The sequence below is a fragment of the Capricornis sumatraensis genome, chromosome 9 (genome assembly GCF_032405125.1).
Source record: "Capricornis sumatraensis isolate serow.1 chromosome 9, serow.2, whole genome shotgun sequence".
NCBI lineage: Eukaryota > Metazoa > Chordata > Mammalia > Artiodactyla > Bovidae > Capricornis > Capricornis sumatraensis.
The window spans coordinates 5840397-5857174 of NC_091077.1; the positions used below are offsets into that span (position 1 = coordinate 5840397).

At 51.2% G+C, this 16778-nt stretch overlaps 1 protein-coding gene across 1 annotated transcript in view; it reads left to right on the top strand.

Annotated features, from left to right (window-relative positions):
* Nucleotides 1-14325, top strand: part of SUGP1 (SURP and G-patch domain containing 1) — a 32372-nt gene extending 18047 nt beyond the window's left edge. The window contains exons 8-14 of the mRNA XM_068979941.1: nucleotides 407-762; nucleotides 10883-10989; nucleotides 11788-11965; nucleotides 12476-12582; nucleotides 13341-13486; nucleotides 13793-13922; nucleotides 14211-14325. Of these exons, the coding sequence (XP_068836042.1) occupies nucleotides 407-762; nucleotides 10883-10989; nucleotides 11788-11965; nucleotides 12476-12582; nucleotides 13341-13486; nucleotides 13793-13922; nucleotides 14211-14237 (1051 nt within the window). The 3' untranslated portion in view covers nucleotides 14238-14325. The remainder of the gene's footprint in view (nucleotides 1-406; nucleotides 763-10882; nucleotides 10990-11787; nucleotides 11966-12475; nucleotides 12583-13340; nucleotides 13487-13792; nucleotides 13923-14210) is intronic.
* The last annotated feature ends 2453 nt before the right edge of the window (nucleotides 14326-16778 follow it).

The window sequence follows — 16778 nt, forward strand, 5'->3', positions numbered from 1 at the left end:
GCTATGCAGGAGTTCTTGGTTTGCAGGCACTGGTGCATTCATCTAGAATGGCTGGGCAAGGTCTGAGAGAGCGTGCACCTTTTCCTTCAAGGCAGGGGATCAATGATAGTGTGACAGGCATCCAATGAGGATAGGGTAGGGGCTTGGCAGGACCCTTAGCTCACAGGAATAGCATCATGAAGAGCTGTGGGCATGTCACGCTGTTCCTCAGATTTGAGTCACCAGGGCCAGCAGCCACCGAGACCTGGCAGGCAGGAGGTCATGGTAGAGACCTCTATCTTGACACGACCCTGAAGTGACCCTGGCTGACCTGGGTATACCTATGCAAAGCAAAGCCCGACCTTCTACCCTAAATCGGGTAGGGTCTGAGGCCCAATTACAGCCTGCCCCCTACTCTCTTTTGCAGCTTTCTATATGAACCCAACAGCCAAGGGTACAAGTACTACCGCCAGAAGCTGGAGGAGTTCCGGAAAGCCAAGGCTGGTCCCACGGGCACCCCCACCGCACCTGACCTCGGACTGAAGCGCAGATCTCCTCCTGAGACCCCGTTGGGGTCCACGCCCACTGCCACTGCCTGCCCTACCTCATCTGCCCCCCTGCCCACTGCCAACCCATCTGCCGCCGCCCCAGGGAAGCCGGCCACCACAGCCAATGTGAAGAGGAAGCGGAAGAGCCGGTGGGGGCCTGAAGAGGACAAGGTGGAGCTCCCGCCCGCCGAGCTGGCGCAGAGGGACGCAGATGCCGCTCCCTCGCCCCTGTCAGGTGGGCCAACCCGTCTCAGCGTGCGGGGGAGGGTCTGGCGTCTTTCACGGAGCGTAGTGTTTCCAGGGTTCATGTGCGTGCAGCACGTGTCACAGTCTCATTTGCTTCCATGGCTGAGTAGTAGTCCAGTGTATGGAGAGACGGCCTTTTGTTCACCCATTCATCAGTTGTTCAGAAGCCTGAGTTGTTTTCACGTTTTGGCGATTGTCACTACTGCTGCTGTAAACGTTGACCTACACGGACTGTTTGGATCCCGGATTTTGATTCAGTTCAGTTCAGTCTCTCAGTCATGTCCGACTCTTTGCGACACCATGAACCGCAGCACGCCAGGCCTCCCTGTCCATCACCAACTGCCACAGTCCACCCAAATCCATGTCCATTGAGTCGGTGATGCCATCCAACCATCTCATCCTCTGTCATCCCCTTCTTCTCCTGCCCTCAGTCTTTCCCAGCGTCAGGGTCTTTTCAAATGAGGCAGCTCTTCGCATCAGGTGGCCAAAGTATTGGAGTTTCAGCTTCAACATCAGTCCTTCCAGTGAACACTCAGGACTGATCTCCTTTAGGATGGACTGGTTGGATCTCCTTGCAGTCCAAGGGACTCTCAAGAGTCTTCTCCAACACCGCAGTTCAAAAGGATTGATTCTTCTGCACTCAGCTTTCTTTCTAGTCCAACTCTCACATCCATACATGACCACTGGAAAAACCATAGCCTTGACTAGACAGACCTTTGTTGACAAAGTCATGTCTCTGCTTTTTAATATGCTATCTAGGTTGGTCATAACTTTCCTTCCAAGGTTATTAAACATCTAAGGAAATTAAACGTCTTTTAATTTCATGGCTGCAGTCACCACCTGCAGTGATTTTGGAGCCCAAAAAAATAAAATCTGACACTGTTTCCACTGTTTCCCCATCTATTTCCCGTGAAGGGATGGGACCAGATGCCATTATCTTCATTTTCTGAATGTTGAGCTTTAAGCCAACTTTTTCACTCTCCTCTTTCACTTTCATCAACAGGCTTTTTAGTTCCTCTGCACTTTCTGCCATAAGGGTGGTGTCATCTGCATATCTGAGGTTATTAATATTTCTCCCGGCAGTCTTGAGTTCAGCTTGTGCTTCCTCCAGCCCATCATTTCTCATGATGTACTCGGCATAGAGGTTAAATAAGCAGGGTGACAATATACAGCTTTGACGTACTCCTTTTCCTATTTGGAATCAGTCTGTCGTTCCATGTCCAGTTCTAACTGTTGCTTCCTGACCTGCATACAGATTTCTCAAGAGGCAGGTCAGGTGGTCTGGTATTCCCATCTCTTTCAGAATTTTCCACAGTTTATTGTGATCCACACAGTCAAAGGCTTTGGCATAGTCAATAAAACAGAAATAGATGTTTTTCTGGAACTCTCTTGCTTTTTCCATGATCCAGCGGATGTTGGCAGTTTGATCTCTGGTTCCTCTGCCTTTTCTAAAGCCAGCTTGAACATCTGGAAGTTCACAGTTCACGTATTGCTGAAGCCTGGCTTGGAGAATTTTAAACATCACTTTACTAGCGTGTGAGATGAGTGCAATTATGCGGTAGTTTGAGCGTTCTTTGGCATTGCCTTTCTTTGGTGATTTTGATTACTTATGCATATATCTAGGAGTGGAATCACTAGGTCTTACGATAATTCTGTAACTTACTGCAGAATTGCCAAACTGTTTTCTACAGCAGCTGCACCGTTTTACATTCCCATCAGCCATGCACAAGGGTTTGAATTTCTTCACATTCTCGCCTTATTATTATAGCTATCCTAGTAAGAGCAAAGTGAAATCACAGTGTAATTTTGATTTGCGTTTCCTTAATGACTAATGGTGTTGAGCATCTTTTCTTGTATTACTGGTTATTTGTACAGTTTAGTTGGAGAAATGTCTATTTTAGTCCCTTGCCCATTTTTTAAAAATTGTTTGTTTATTGTTGACCGCGCTGGGTCTTCGTGGCTGTGCAGGGACTTCTGTAGTTGGTAGCAAGGAGGGGCAACTCTTTCTGTGCCGCGCAGGCTTCTCGTGGTGCTGGCGTCTCTGGCTGCGGAGCACAGGCTCCAAGGGCGCCTGGGCTGCAGCAGTCACAGCGCGTGGGCTGCCGCAGTTGCGGTGCACCGGCTTAGCTGCTCCGAGGCACGCGGGATCTTCCCAATTTGCCCTTTTGTTATTGAGCTGTAGGAGTTCTTTTTCTGTTTTAGATATTAACCGCTATTGAGATACATGATTTGCAAATATTTTTTTCTAGTTTTATGGGCTGTATTTAAAAATAATTTTTTATTATTAATGTTCTCTTAATGTCCTTTGATACACAAAAAGTTTTAAGTTTTAATGTCCAATTTATTTTTTCTTTTGTTACCCACGTCTGAAAGTCTTGAAAATATGCGTCTGTTTTCTTCTAAGGGTTTTTATACCATCCTGGTAGCTCAGCTGGTAAAGAATCCTCCTACAATGCAGGAGACCCCAGTTCGATTCCTGGGTCAGGAAGAGTTTTATAGTTTTAGCTCATAAAATTGAGTTAATTTTTACACATGATATAAAGTAAGGGTCCCGCTTCATTTCTTTGCACGTGGAGATCCAATTTTCCCAGTACCATTTGTCAGAAAGACTGTGATTCTTTCTCCATTGAACGGTCTCTTCACGCCTTGTCAAAAGTTCCACAGATGTAAGAGTTTATTTGGGGGGCTCTCTGTTCTGTGACAATGGCCGTGTGTCTCTCCTTATGCCAGTAGCACACTGTTTTGATTATCGTAGCTCTATGGTAAAATTTTAAATCGGGAGTATCTGCTTTTCAACTTCGTTCTTTTTTAGGCTTTGGCTATTCTAGGTCCTTTGACTCTTTGTATGAATTTTCAGATGAGCTATTCCATTTCTGCAAAAAGCATTGTTGGGATTTTGATAGGGTCTGTATTAAATCTGTAGATTGCTTTGGCTGGTATTGACATGTTAACATTTGAGTCTTCCAGTCTGAGAAATGAGATTGGAATCCAATCTGAGAACTGAGATTCCAGTCTGAGAATCTGGTTGGATGGCATCACCGACTCGATGGACGTGAGTCTGAGCAAGCTCCGGGAGTTGGTGATGGACAGGAAAGCCTGGCGTGCTGCAGTCCCTGGGGTTGCAAAGAGTTGGACACAACTGAGCGACTGAACTGAACTGAGTCTGAGAACACAGGATAGCATTCCCGTTGACATTTATTTATTTAGGCTCTGCTGGGTCTCTGTCTGCTGTGCAGGCTTTTCTCTAGTTGCAGCAAGTGGGAGTGCTGCCCTAGTTGCGGTTGCTCCAGCTTCTCACTGTGGTGGCTTCTCTTGTTGCAGAGCGTGGGCTCGAGGCGCACAGGTTTCAGTAGCTGCAGTTCGAGGGCTCTAGGGCACAGGCTGAAGAGTTGTAGCTCACAGGCTTAGTTGCTCCTCAGCCTGTGGAATCTTCCCAGACCAGAGATTGAACCTGTGTCTCCTGCATTGGCAGGCAGATTCCTTACTACCAAGCCATCAGGGAACCTTTTTATGTATCTTTTTAAGTTTGCTGAATTCATGTATTACCATAACAGTCTTTAGGGTTTTCTAGATATATATAGATCATGTCATGTGCAAATAAGGATAGTTTTATGTCTTCCTTTCCAACTTGGATGCTTCTTACTGCTTTTTCGTGCCTAATTGCTCTAGCTAGGATTCGCAGTACTGTGTTGAACAGAAGCGGTGAAAGCAGGCATTCCTGCCTGTTCCTAATTCTTAGGGGGAAAGCTGTTGGTCTTTCACCATCGAGTATTATGATTGTGTTTTTTTAAATAGCTGGCCCTTGTCATGTTGAAGAAGTTCCCTTGTCTTTACTGAGCATTTTTATCATGAGAGAGTGTTTGATTTTGTCAAATGCTTTTTCTACATCAATTGAAATGATCATGTGGATTTTTTTCTATTTCTATTAAAGTGGCGTTTTAATTTGATTGGTTTTTGTGTGTTGAACCGCTCTTGCATTCCTGGAATAAATCCCAGTCTGTTGTAGTAAATAATTAGTTTAACATGCTGATTGCCTTGGTTTTGCTAGTATTTGGTGCAGATTTCTGCATCTTGACTCATAAAGATTATTGGTCTGTAGTTTTCTTATATTGTCTTTGTCTGCCTTTCATATCAGAGTAACACTGACCTCGTAGAATGAAGTAGAAAGTGTTATCTACTTTTAATTTTTTGGAAGAATTTGAGTACAATTGGTGTTAAATCTTCTTCTAAATCTTGGGTAGAATTTACCAGTGACACCATCTGATTCTGGGCTTTTTTGGGGGGTGGGAGAGGAGATGGTTGGGTATTGATTGATTCCCACTAGTTATAATTCTGTTCAAGTTTTCTGTTACTTTTTGAGTTAGTTTTGGTAGTTTGTGCTGTTTAGTATTCTTCTATCATTCTTTTGTTTTTGTAAAGTCATCAGTAATACAGTGCTGGGCTTAGTTGCTCAGTGGTGTCTGGCTTTGGGACCCCATGGATTTCAGCCCACCATGGGGATTCTCCAGGGAAGAATACTGGAGTGGGTTGCCATGCCACTCTCCAGGGATCAATCCGTTCAGGTCAGGTCAGTCACTCAGTCATGTCCGACTCTTTGCAACCCCATGAATCGAAGCACACCAGGCCTCCCTGTCCATCACCAACTGCCACAGTCCACCCAAATCCATGTCCATCGATTCGGTGATGCCATCCAGCCATCTCATCCTCTGTCATCCCCTTTTCCTCCTGCCCCTAGTCCCTCCCAGCATCAGGGTCTTTTTCAATGAGTCAACTCTTCGCATGAGGTGGCCAAAGTATAGGAGTTTCAGCTTCATCATCAGTCCTTCCAATGAATATTCAGGACTGATTTCCTTTAGGATGGACTGGCTGGATCTCCTTGTAGTCCAAGGGACTCTCAAGAGTCTTCTCCAACACCACAGTTCAAAAGCATCAATTCTGTGCTCAGCTTTCTTCACAGTCCAACTCTCACATCCATACATGACCACTGGAAAAACCGTAGCCTTAACTAGACAGACCTTTGTTGGCAAAGTAATGTCTCTGCTTTTGAATATGCTGTCTAGGTTGGTCATAACTTTCCTTCCAAGGAGTAAGTGTCTTTTTATTTCATGGCTGCAGTCACCACCTGCAGTGATTTTGGAGCCCAAAAAAATAAAATCTGACACTGTTTCCACTGTTTCCCATCTATTTCCCATGAAGTGGATGGGACCAGATGCCATGATCTTCGTTTTCTGAATGTTGAGCTTTAAGCCAACTTTTTCACTCTCCTCTTTCACTTTCATCAAGAAGCTTTTTAGCTCCTCTTCACTTTCTGCCATAAGGGTGGTGTCATCTGCATATCTGAGGTTATTGATATTTCTCCCGGCAATCTTGATTCCAGCTTGTGCTTGATCCAGTCCAGTGTTTCTCATGATGTACTCTACATATAGGTTAAATAAGCAGGGTGACAATATACAGCCTTGACGTACTCCTTTTCCTATTTGGAATCAGTCAGTTGTTCCATGTCCAGTTCTAACTGTTGCTTCCTGACCTGCATATAGGTTTCTCAAGAGGCAGGTCAGGTGGTCTGGTATTCCCAACTCTTTCAGAGTTTTCCACAGTTTATTGTGATCCACACAGTCAAAGGCTTTGGCATAGTCAATAAAGCAGAAATAGGTGTTTTTCTGGAATTCTCTCGCTTCAGTAGTTCCCCATTATCTGTGTTTTTGCTTTCTGTGTGGTTTCAATTACCCACCATCAACTGTGTTCCAAAAATATTAAATGAAAAATTCCAGAAATAAAAAATTAATACATTTCAAATTGTGAGCCCATTCTGAGAATTGTGATGAACTCTTGTGCTGTCTGGTCCACCCTACCTGGGACATGAATCATTCCTTTGTCTAACTTATTCCACCCATTGTTATTGTCTGTTCAGTCACTAAGTCATGTCTGACTCTTTGTGACCCTATGGACTGCAGCACCCAGGCTTCCCTGTCCCTCACTATCCCCTGGAGCTTACTCAAATTCACGTTCATCGAGTCGGTGATGCTATCTAACCATCTCACCCTTTGCCGCCCCCTTCTCCTTTTTACCATCAATCTTTCCCAGTATCACTGTCTTTTCCAGTGAGTCAGCTTTTTGCATCAGGTGGCCAAAGTATTGGAGCTTCAGCTTCAGCATCAGTCCTTCCAGTGAATATTCAGGGTTGATTTCCTTTAGGATTGACTGCTTTGATCTCTTTGCAGTCCAGGGGACTCTCAAGAGTCTTCTCCAGCACCACAGTTCAAAGGCACCAGTTCCTCAGTGCTCACCCATTTGTCACTTGGTTACTCGGTTATCAGCCTGGCTGTCATGGTGTTGCAGTGCTTATGTTCAAATAACCCTTTCTTTACTGTTTTCCTTGATAATGACCTCAAAGCACAAGAGTAGTGATGCTGGCAATTCAGACATGCCAAAGAGAAGCTGTAAAGTATTTCCTTTAAGTAAAGAGTTACTTAAAGTTCTTGGCTTAATAATCTTCAGTTACCAAAAAAAAATAATAATAATAATCTTCAGTTACCAAGATCTAGAGTAAAAAAAAAAAAGCATCTATTTATGAAATTGTGAAGAAGGAAAAAGAAATCTGTGCTGGTTTTGCCATCGTATCTCAAACTGCAAAAGTTCCAGCCACGGTGTGTGCTAAACATGTGCTGTGTTAGGGTGGAAACCGCATTACATCGGTGATGAAATATTTTGGGAGAGAAACCACATTCACATAATTTTTACTGTCAGGTGAAGTCGATCAGTCGTGTCCAACTCTTTTCGACCCCATGGACTGTAGCCTACCAGGCTCTTCCATCCATGGGATTTTCCAGGCAAGAGTACTGGAGTGGGTTGCCATTTCCTCCAGAGGATCTTCTCGACCCAGGGATCGAACCCATGTCTCCCGCATTGTAGGCAGACGCTTTACTGTCTGAGCCACCAGGGAATTGTCATAACTGTTCTGTTCTATTATTAGCTATTATTAATATTACTGTGTCTAATCTGTAAACTAAACTTCATCATGGGTTGGTATGTATGCAGTCGGGGGATGTGTGTGTGTCTGTATATATACAGGGTTCAGTACTATCCGCAGTTTGAGGCATCCTGTGGGGGGATCTTGGAATTTATCCCCTACTGATGAAGTTGACTGCTGTATCTCCCTGTTGTTTCAGTAGTTGAGTCTTCTCTCTTTTTTCCTTAGGCAGTCTATGTAAAGATTTGTCCGTTTCCTTCGTCTTTTCAAGAAACGAACTTTTGGTGTCATTGATTTTTCTGATGCTTTTCTGTTTCCTATTTCTTTTATCTCCATCCTGGTCTTTATCTCCTTCGTTCTGCTAGCTCGGGAACTAGTTTGTTCTTCTTTCCCTGGTTCCTTATGATGTACGGCTAGGTGCTGGTTGGAGGTCTGCCTTCTTTTTTAATATGAGCGTCTACAACTATAAATTTTCCTCTTGGCCCTGCATTTGCTGCCCCCCCATAAATTTTGGTGTGTGTTGTGCTTTTATGTTTATTTGTCTCTTAAGCATTTTCTGATCTCTTGTGATTTCTTCTTTGACCCATTGGCTTTTAAGATTGTGTTTAGTTTCCACATTTGTGAGTTTTCCAGTTTGCCTTCTGTCACTGATTTCTCATTCCATTCCATTTTGATCAGAAAGGATGACTTTGATTCAGGTTGTAGTGTGACCCAGCATGAGGCCTATCCTGGAGAATGCTCCGTGTGTTCCAGAGTGCCCTGTGCTCTGCTGCTGTTGGCTGGCGTGCTCTGTAGACAGTGTAGTCGGCCTTGGCTGGCTTACAGTGGTGTTCAGTCCTATGCGTTCTTACTGGTCTTCTGTGTAGACACTCTGTTCATTATTTAAAGTAGGACATTGCAGTCATCAGCAGTTTCTACAGAACGGTTTATTTCTCCCTTGAGTTTGGTCAGGTTTTGCTTCATTTATCCTGGAGCTCTGTTAGGTCTCTGTGTGTTAGTCGCTCAGTTGTATCCGATGATCTGCAACCCCGTGGACTGTAGCCCGCAAAACTCCTCTGTCCATGGAATTCTGCAGGCAAGAATACTGGAGTGCGTTGCCATGCCCTTCTCCAGGGAATCTTCCCAACCCAGGGATTGAACCCAGGTCTTCTGCATCGCAGACAGATTCTGTAGCATCTGAGCCACCAGGGAAGCCCCGAGGTCTGTGTATATGTATATTTAATTGGTAGATTTTCTTTCTGTAGCGAATCTCTTGTTGATATGCAGCGTCCTTCTTTGTCTCTCGTAATCTTTTGTGACCTCGTCTATTTTGTCTGATACTAGTGTGGCCAGAGCAGCGCTCTCTTGCTTACTCTTTGCATCTTTTTCCTTCCTTTCACTCTCAACCTGTTTTTGTCTATATCTAAAGTAAATCTTTTATAGACAACATACGGATGGTCCTGATTTTTCCTAAGCTCTAAAGTACTTGGATTTAGCCTTGTCATAGAAGGCTCAGGAAATGTACAATGATAAGCGCAGTAATCGCCACAGTCAGTTTTGTGCAGCTATCTCCAGCATCCCCCTCCTTGACAGCAGTTTCAGCGACAGCCAACGTGTGGCCTCGTTGCTCATTTTCTACCACAGACCCTTAAGGGTGGACGTCTGTTGTCATGGCATCATGTAGGAGATACTGATGATCAGTAAGCTGATGCTCTCTGTCTGACTCCACCACGCAGCCTGTACTATGGGCAGAGCCCGCTCAACCTCCCTCAGCCCTGACTTGACTGGTGCTGGACACACAAGCATAGAAAAGTCCTGTGTGACCTGACGCCAACACCTACATTTGCCGTCCAAGGATGGGCTGAAACGGAAGGCATCTCACCAGGTCACAGGCTGGCTTGTTGGCCCTGCCCACTCTGAGAGTAGCCTCCTGCTCAGTGCTCCCTTGGCTAAAGAGAAAGGGTACTACCTGAAGAGTTTAGCACCCACTGGGGCTCTAGATCTCATCTCTGCCCAGGGTTGATGGTGCTAGGGTCGAATTGCTGCCCAGGTTCCAAACATGGTGCTCAGTATACAGCAGGGTACTCAGATGTGAGGGCCGCTCTCATGCATGCATGTCGCAGCCCTGAGGTCCAGCCCCAGCTGCAGAAGAAGTGTCCTTCACAATCTAGGGGACACGTACAAGCTCCAGAGTCTTGGGTTCAGGTTCAAGCCCCAATGGCCAGGGAATTGTTCCCAGGGAATTGTGGGCAGCACCCACCCGCCTGCTCACTGTTGAAGTGGCCAGGGAAGGAGAGAGACTTCGGGCCTGATCCAGGTGAACAGCAGACTGCTCAGACCTTGGCTCCTTTGTTTCTCTCCACGGCGTTCCCCAGTATCCTCCAGAGCCCCCACAGACTGAGGAATTAGGGGACAGTCTTAGGGTCCAAAAGCACCTGCGAGTGGTTCTTGCAGGCAAAGCCCCAGCCCCATTGATCTGGGAAGACCTGGCTCTTCAGCCTCCTGAGAGGCCTCTGCGCCTCTTCTGCCTGAGTTGCTCCCCAGCAGCCACCCCCTGCAGGGAGGTTGTTTCCAGCACTCAGATGGAGCCTTCACAGCATCTTCATGTGAATTACTGTTGTGGGTTCCAGCCAAGCTCCAAAGCTGACACCAGATTAAATGTTAGTTGCTTTAAAGACAGTTGGCTGCGTCTCAGGCAGGCACTAACAGCGTTCTTATGCCGGCTGCACACCTGTATGTCTGCACCGGGTGTCTCTTCACCGTACGGCTTGCTCCCAGGAGCCCGTGTGCACGCACGCACGCACGCACGCACAGTCAGCTGCCACGTCTCTGGCTGTGCAGATCCCCCTCCTTGTCACCTGTTAGCTCTGTCACCTTGAGTGGGGCCCAGGCCTCTGCAGCTTCGGTGTCAGCATCTGCAGTGGGGGTCATAGAGCCTGCCTGGAGCAGTCAGAGGGGAATGGAATTGCATGCACGTGACGCAGCAGAGCAAAGCCCCACGAGGTCATCAGGTGACGCGCATGCTGACTGCTCCCGCTTCAGGGTCCTGCCGCACGTGGCGGGAGCCTCAGGTGTCGTCAGCTCGTGGACTCTGCCTTGGACACAGGTGCGTGGCTGGGCCCCCGTGTGCAGTGCTGACCAGCCTGTGTCTTGTTTCTAGTTCAGGACCTCAAGGGTCTTGGCTACGAGAAGGGGAAGCCCGTGGGTCTGGTGGGTGTCACGGAGCTCTCGGATGCCCAGAAGAAGCAGCTGAAGGAGCAACAGGAGGTAAGGCCTGGGGGCAGGGCAGGCAGGCCCCACAGGGCTGGTGGAGTGTTGTCTCCCACTCTGCCCGGTGGTGCAGTGTGTTCTTTCTGAGCCTCTGTGGTGCCAGGTGGACCCCACACTCAGGGGAGAGGCTCTTGGTTAGGTAGGTCCCCTGTCAATGGCGTGCCATCCCCCAAGGGCCCTCCCCAGCCCACAGTTGTGTCCAGAGCCCAGCCTTCTCATGCTGCCTGAACAGCCTCTGCCTCAAATGCTTCATGGCTGCTCCCCACTGCACCTGGGCTGGTCCCGACTGGATGGTCTCCATTTAAGTTTTCCTTACAGTTCCCTCTAGCACTCAGCGCAGAATAAGCCTGGCTGGTACCGGGTGCCCTGAATGGTGTGACAGCTGCCCAGATGGTGCTGGGCATTGTTGGGGGGACGGCTGGCTCACCGGGTGTCCTGTGGCCAGGACACAGACCACAGCTTGCCCAGGCCGCCACCTCCAGGCTGGCAGCCGCATCACCTTGCCCTCGATCCCCCCAGGGCTCAGAAGCCCACGTCACCTTGCTCGGGCCATGGTGATGGTGCCCAGGATATTGCCGATTCTAGGCCAGCCTCTGGGAAAAACTAGAGAGGGGTCCTCCCTGCTCAAAACAGAGGTTCAGGAAACCCAGGGCACGTCCCGGCACCAGATTCAGTGCCTTCCTGGACACTCGCCCTGAGCCGCGCTGCTGTGCCTGCCCCAGGGACGGGGAGGGAGCGCCCAGCGTGCGCGGAAGCGGCGGCGGGGCCTCGCTCACTGGTGTGTGCCGCCCGCAGATGCAGCAGATGTACGACATGATCATGCAGCACAAGCGCGCGATGCAGGACATGCAGCTGCTGTGGGAGAAGGCGCTGCAGCAGCACCAGCACGGCTACGACAGTGACGAGGAGGTGGACAGCGAGCTGGGCACCTGGGAGCACCAGCTGCGGCGCATGGAGATGGACAAGACGCGAGGTGGGCCGGGGGCCCCGCGTGGCGGGGCGGGGCACCGGGCGCAGGCCTGCCTTCAGGGCGCTGCGGGCGCCGGGGGCCCACTCAGCTGCCCAGGGGGCACGTGGATGTGGCACGCTGCCGCGGGCTCCGGAGGCCCACTCAGCTGCCCAGGGGGCACATGGAGGCGGCACGCTGCTGCGGGCGCCGGGGGCCCACTCAGCTGCCCAGCGGGCACGTGGAGGCAGCACGCTGGGCCCTCGGGCCGCCTGCCCAGCCTGTAAGGCCGGGGGCAAGAGAGTTGGCCTCTTGTGCCTGTTTCTTCAGTGATAAGCGCATGGTCCTCTGAGTGTCCCCTGGTGCTTGAACGCAGTACCCAGGAGGGCTGCGTGGGAGAGCAGGGGCTCATGTCAGCATTTCAGCAGCTGCTTCATTCATTCCCCATGGCCCCAGGCTCCGCCTGAGACTCACACTTGGACTGTGGGGCCATGACCCGCTCCTTCCTCCTCTCACCTTTACCCCATCTCTGGGCAGAATGGGCAGAGCAGCTGACAAAGATGGGCCGGGGCAAACACTTCATCGGGGACTTCCTGCCACCGGACGAGCTGGAGAAGTTCATGGAGACCTTCAAGGCCCTGAAGGTAACTGGGAAGAGCCCGGACTGCAGCCTCCTCCTGGGGCAGGCACCTGCGGTGCCCTCGGGCTCCCTGGCTCACAGGGCACGTTGAGCCCTCTTCCAGGAGCGGCGTCTGCTTGTGACAGAGGCCATCTGTGTAGGACGTTAGTGAACAGCAGCTCAGTTGCCGCTTTAGAAACGCTTACCAGGGCTTTAGGGAAATGCTGCTTCCAGTGGAGCCAATTAAGTGCAGATTATAGGCAAGGCATTTCTCAGGCAGACACCCCCATGTATTGGGCTCCCTAGAATGAAAACATTCCTCTCGTGCTACCTTGGTGCTCAAGAGGAGAGAGCTGATGTAGAACATTCCCCGTCGGCTTTTGCGGGTTTTTGTAAAACTGCGTCGTAGCACATCATCTTGTCAGTGAGGCGGTCGCCTTATTGATCATGGCCTCTCTTTAGCACTCTGTGTAACACATAGCTCCTGGAACATGAGCTTTGTCTTCGCTGATGAACCGTGGATCTTTCTCATGGTGGCCAAGGCCTGTGTGACCTGTCATCTTGCCCTCTGTGACTTGGCCACCAGGGAACACAGCACTGCTTCTGGCCCTGGGGACCCTGACAGGAGGCAGCTTGATCCTTTCTCAAAGAGTCTGACGTGGTGGTGGGGAGGCAGAGGGGCAGGTGGTCCCAGAGGCCATGGGGTGGAGGGGGTTCTGGGCCAGAGCTGGGATTGGGAGTGGCTACAGCCCCGGTGGATGACGGCCGCCTCCTCCCCTGCAGGAAGGCCGTGAGCCTGACTACTCAGAGTACAAGGAGTTCAAGCTGACGATCGAGAACATCGGCTACCAGATGCTGATGAAGATGGGCTGGAAGGAGGGGGACGGCCTGGGCTCGGAGGGACAGGGCATCAAGAACCCCGTCAACAAGTGAGTGTGGCCTCCAATGTTGGGGCCAGGGGCAGAGGAAAATCCCCACGCAGAGACATAGGTCAGGGCTACAGACTCTGGTGGTGGGACTGCCTTGGGCTCTCTGTCTTCTCAGAGTGCCAGTTGTGTCCCAGACAGGTGTTGCCCAGCCTGGCATACCCCCCACAGGGAGCTGCATTGGGGTGCTGCTGCTGAGCCCATCCAGGGCGAGTGAGGCCTCCCTGCCCGCAAGCTCAGGTCCCTCACCCCCTTTTCTGCTGGCCCCATCCTGCTCCCCTGCTCACCCCGCCCATTGCCCCAATGCAGGGGCACCACCACGGTAGATGGCGCTGGCTTTGGCATTGACCGGCCAGCCGAGCTCTCCAAGGAAGATGACGAATACGAGGCTTTCCGCAAGAGGATGATGCTGGCCTACCGCTTCCGTCCCAACCCCCTGGTGCGTGTGTCCCCGCCCCCATCTTGTTTCTGCTGGGTCACCACAGTTCCTCCCCTGGAGGGGTGGCAGTGCTGGTAAAGAAGTGTGTCTCCTTCCACAGTCCAGCTAGACTCACAGCAAAACCACCTCCCACTTCTCCCCCTGTGTTCAAGTGTGACTCTCCTCCCCAAAGCTGCCCTCCCTCCTGGAGAATGTGAGCTCGCTGCTCCTGCTAGGTTCTGGATGGGAGGAACTGCTGTCTTCCGTTAGCATAATCACCTCCTGTTTTATCTTTCTTGCTTCCCACAGAACAACCCCAGACGGCCTTACTACTGAGTATTCTGGAGAAATGCACAAGTGTACTTTCCAAGACACTGACCATCCCTGGACTGTGGAATGTTCCAGCCTGCATTTCTGCCCACCCTTCCCGTTGTTGCGAGTGTTGTGCTGTGTATTAAAACCCCAGAGCCTGCCTGCTGTGGCAGCCTGGTCTTGCCATCACCAGAAACCCCTCCTGTTCCTTAGCAGCAGGGCCATGGTGGACGGGGGGGACAGGATGCACCTGTGAAGGCTGCCCAGTGCCCACAGAATCCTGGAAAATCACCTGGACCTTTGTGTGCTCGTGGGGTCCCCTATCAGCCTGGGTTGGAGTTGAGGAGGAATTTTGGAGGGGCGGCCAGCAGCTGAAGGAGATGTGGCTGCACCTAGGCTGAGGGCATGAGGGACCTTCTAGCCTGGCACTGCGCCACAGGGGGAGGCTCAGGAGGGCTCCCCAGGCAGGCCCAGTTCTCCCTCAGACCCACAAGGCAGGTGGACCCAGGGCACACCTGTGCCCCTCACCTCTCGACAGGTAGCACTGACGGTCTCCCACCCACGCCGCATAAAGCAGACCTGACTGGTGATGCTGTAGCCCAAGCCATCCCGGCGGCCCTGCATCCTCGGAGTAGGGTGGACATACAAGTCCCTAGGGCTCATGCCTCTGGGAGACAGCTTCCCGGACAGATACACTGGACTGGGACATCACGCACCTCCTGGAAGAGGGGCGGCTAGTGGGCAGCCCAGACCACGGTGTGTGCTGAGAGCTCACCCCATCTCCAGAGCTGGTGCCTCATGTTTGTGCAGGAATCACCTGGGGATCTTGAGTGAGCAACTTGGGCAAGGTCTCCAAAAATCTGTGAGCCTTGCTTGGAATATCAAGGCCTGGGCCACTGGGGGCCCCTACAACTCACCCCCCTGCCCCATACAGTGGATCCTGCTCAGCCGCTGTGGGCTCAAGGGGTCTGAGGACTCGAGCTGGCATCAGGCTCCTGGGCCAGCCTGCAGTTCTCGCAGCCGTTCAGCAAACAGCACTGACTGGCCCGGATGGACAGGGTCTGCCCTGGGCACCGACACTCTGCTGGGGCTGTGGCCATGAACCCCTAACACCATCTGGGGCTGATGAATGCTGTGAAGAGGAGCCGGGACCCGTGGGGGAGGTGGTCCGGGGAATGTCTCAGTGAGGGAGTCTGGAATCTCAGCAGCAGCTCCCTGGGTGGAGTGGCACACACTACCCTGCCTCCCCTCCGTGGATGCTGTTCCGGGGCAAGGCAAGGGGGTGACATGCAGCCTGCCCTGGCAGCCAGAGTCCTGAGCAGAAGGGAGTAGTTCTGGGTGCCAGATTCCAGCCATGGGAACCCTGGGGCTTGGTCCCTAACACCTTGCTCTCCAGACCAGGGTCACCCCTCCATTTAATGCTCAGTGACCAAAAGGATCACCAGACTCAGACCATGGACTTCAGCCCCAGCCATGGGGAGAGTTGGAAGAGGAGGCCTCCAAATGCCGGATGGGTGTGTAGGCATCTCCCAGATACGGGTTGTAAGACCAGACCCCTGGCCCTCCACAGGTAATAGGGGCTGGAGGGACCAGGTGAGCTGCCTGGAGGACAGGACACTGCAGCCTGCTTTAAGAGGTGGGGAAATAGGAGAGGGTCCATCTTGCAGACAGGAGACGGGGCATGTAGGGAATTGAAACCACTGGAGTTGAGAAAGGTCAAGAAAGGAGGCTGGAGATTCAGGTCAGCACAGAGGAACCTGAACTTCACATCAAGGGAAACAGGCCCCTGAGGAAGGAATGTTTTGAGTCAGTGGCCAAAGATCATCTTGTCACCCAGGCTCAGAGAAGGGACCCAGCTGGCCCTTGGAGATGTGAGGGTTAGAATTTTACCCCAGGGAATTCCCTGGTGGTCCAGTGGTTAAGATACGCACTTTGACAGCTGTGCCCCAAGTTCAATCGCTGGTTAGGTAACTAAAGTCCCAAAGCCCTAATGGTGCAGCTCCCCCCTCCCCACCCCCCCAAAAGGACTCTAGGTTTCCTTGGTTGTCAGACAAGAATCAAGTGGGCACTGCTTACCCACTGCTTACCCTACTTCTGCTGCCACAAGCACCACGTGGGCAAGAATCCGAGGCTAGTTGGAGGGGTTGATAGATAGCTGCTTCCTAATTTTCCCTCCATCCTGGTCCAGTGACCAGGGAGGGGTGGCTTGCATTTGCCCCATGATGGAGCCCAGCCTCCTCCCAGCTGTCCAGAACCCTCCAAACCCACCCCCACGTTGCTCTATGAACCTCCAACCCTGCCTCAGCCCTAGTCTCCCTTCTGGTGCTCAGCCCAAAGCTTGAGCTATTCTTCCTGCCAGGAACACCATCATCAAACTCCTCACCATCCTTAGCCGCCCCTTCGGACCCGCCCACATTAGCAGGTGTTCAGTATAGAAGGAAGAAACAGTAGAGAATCACGGAGCCCTTCAAGCTGTCACCAACCCTGAGCCCTGGCAGTCTGTCTTGAGATGCCCTCCCCCGCCCCCTCCCCCAGGGGCCCAGTCAAAACGTCACACCTAGACAC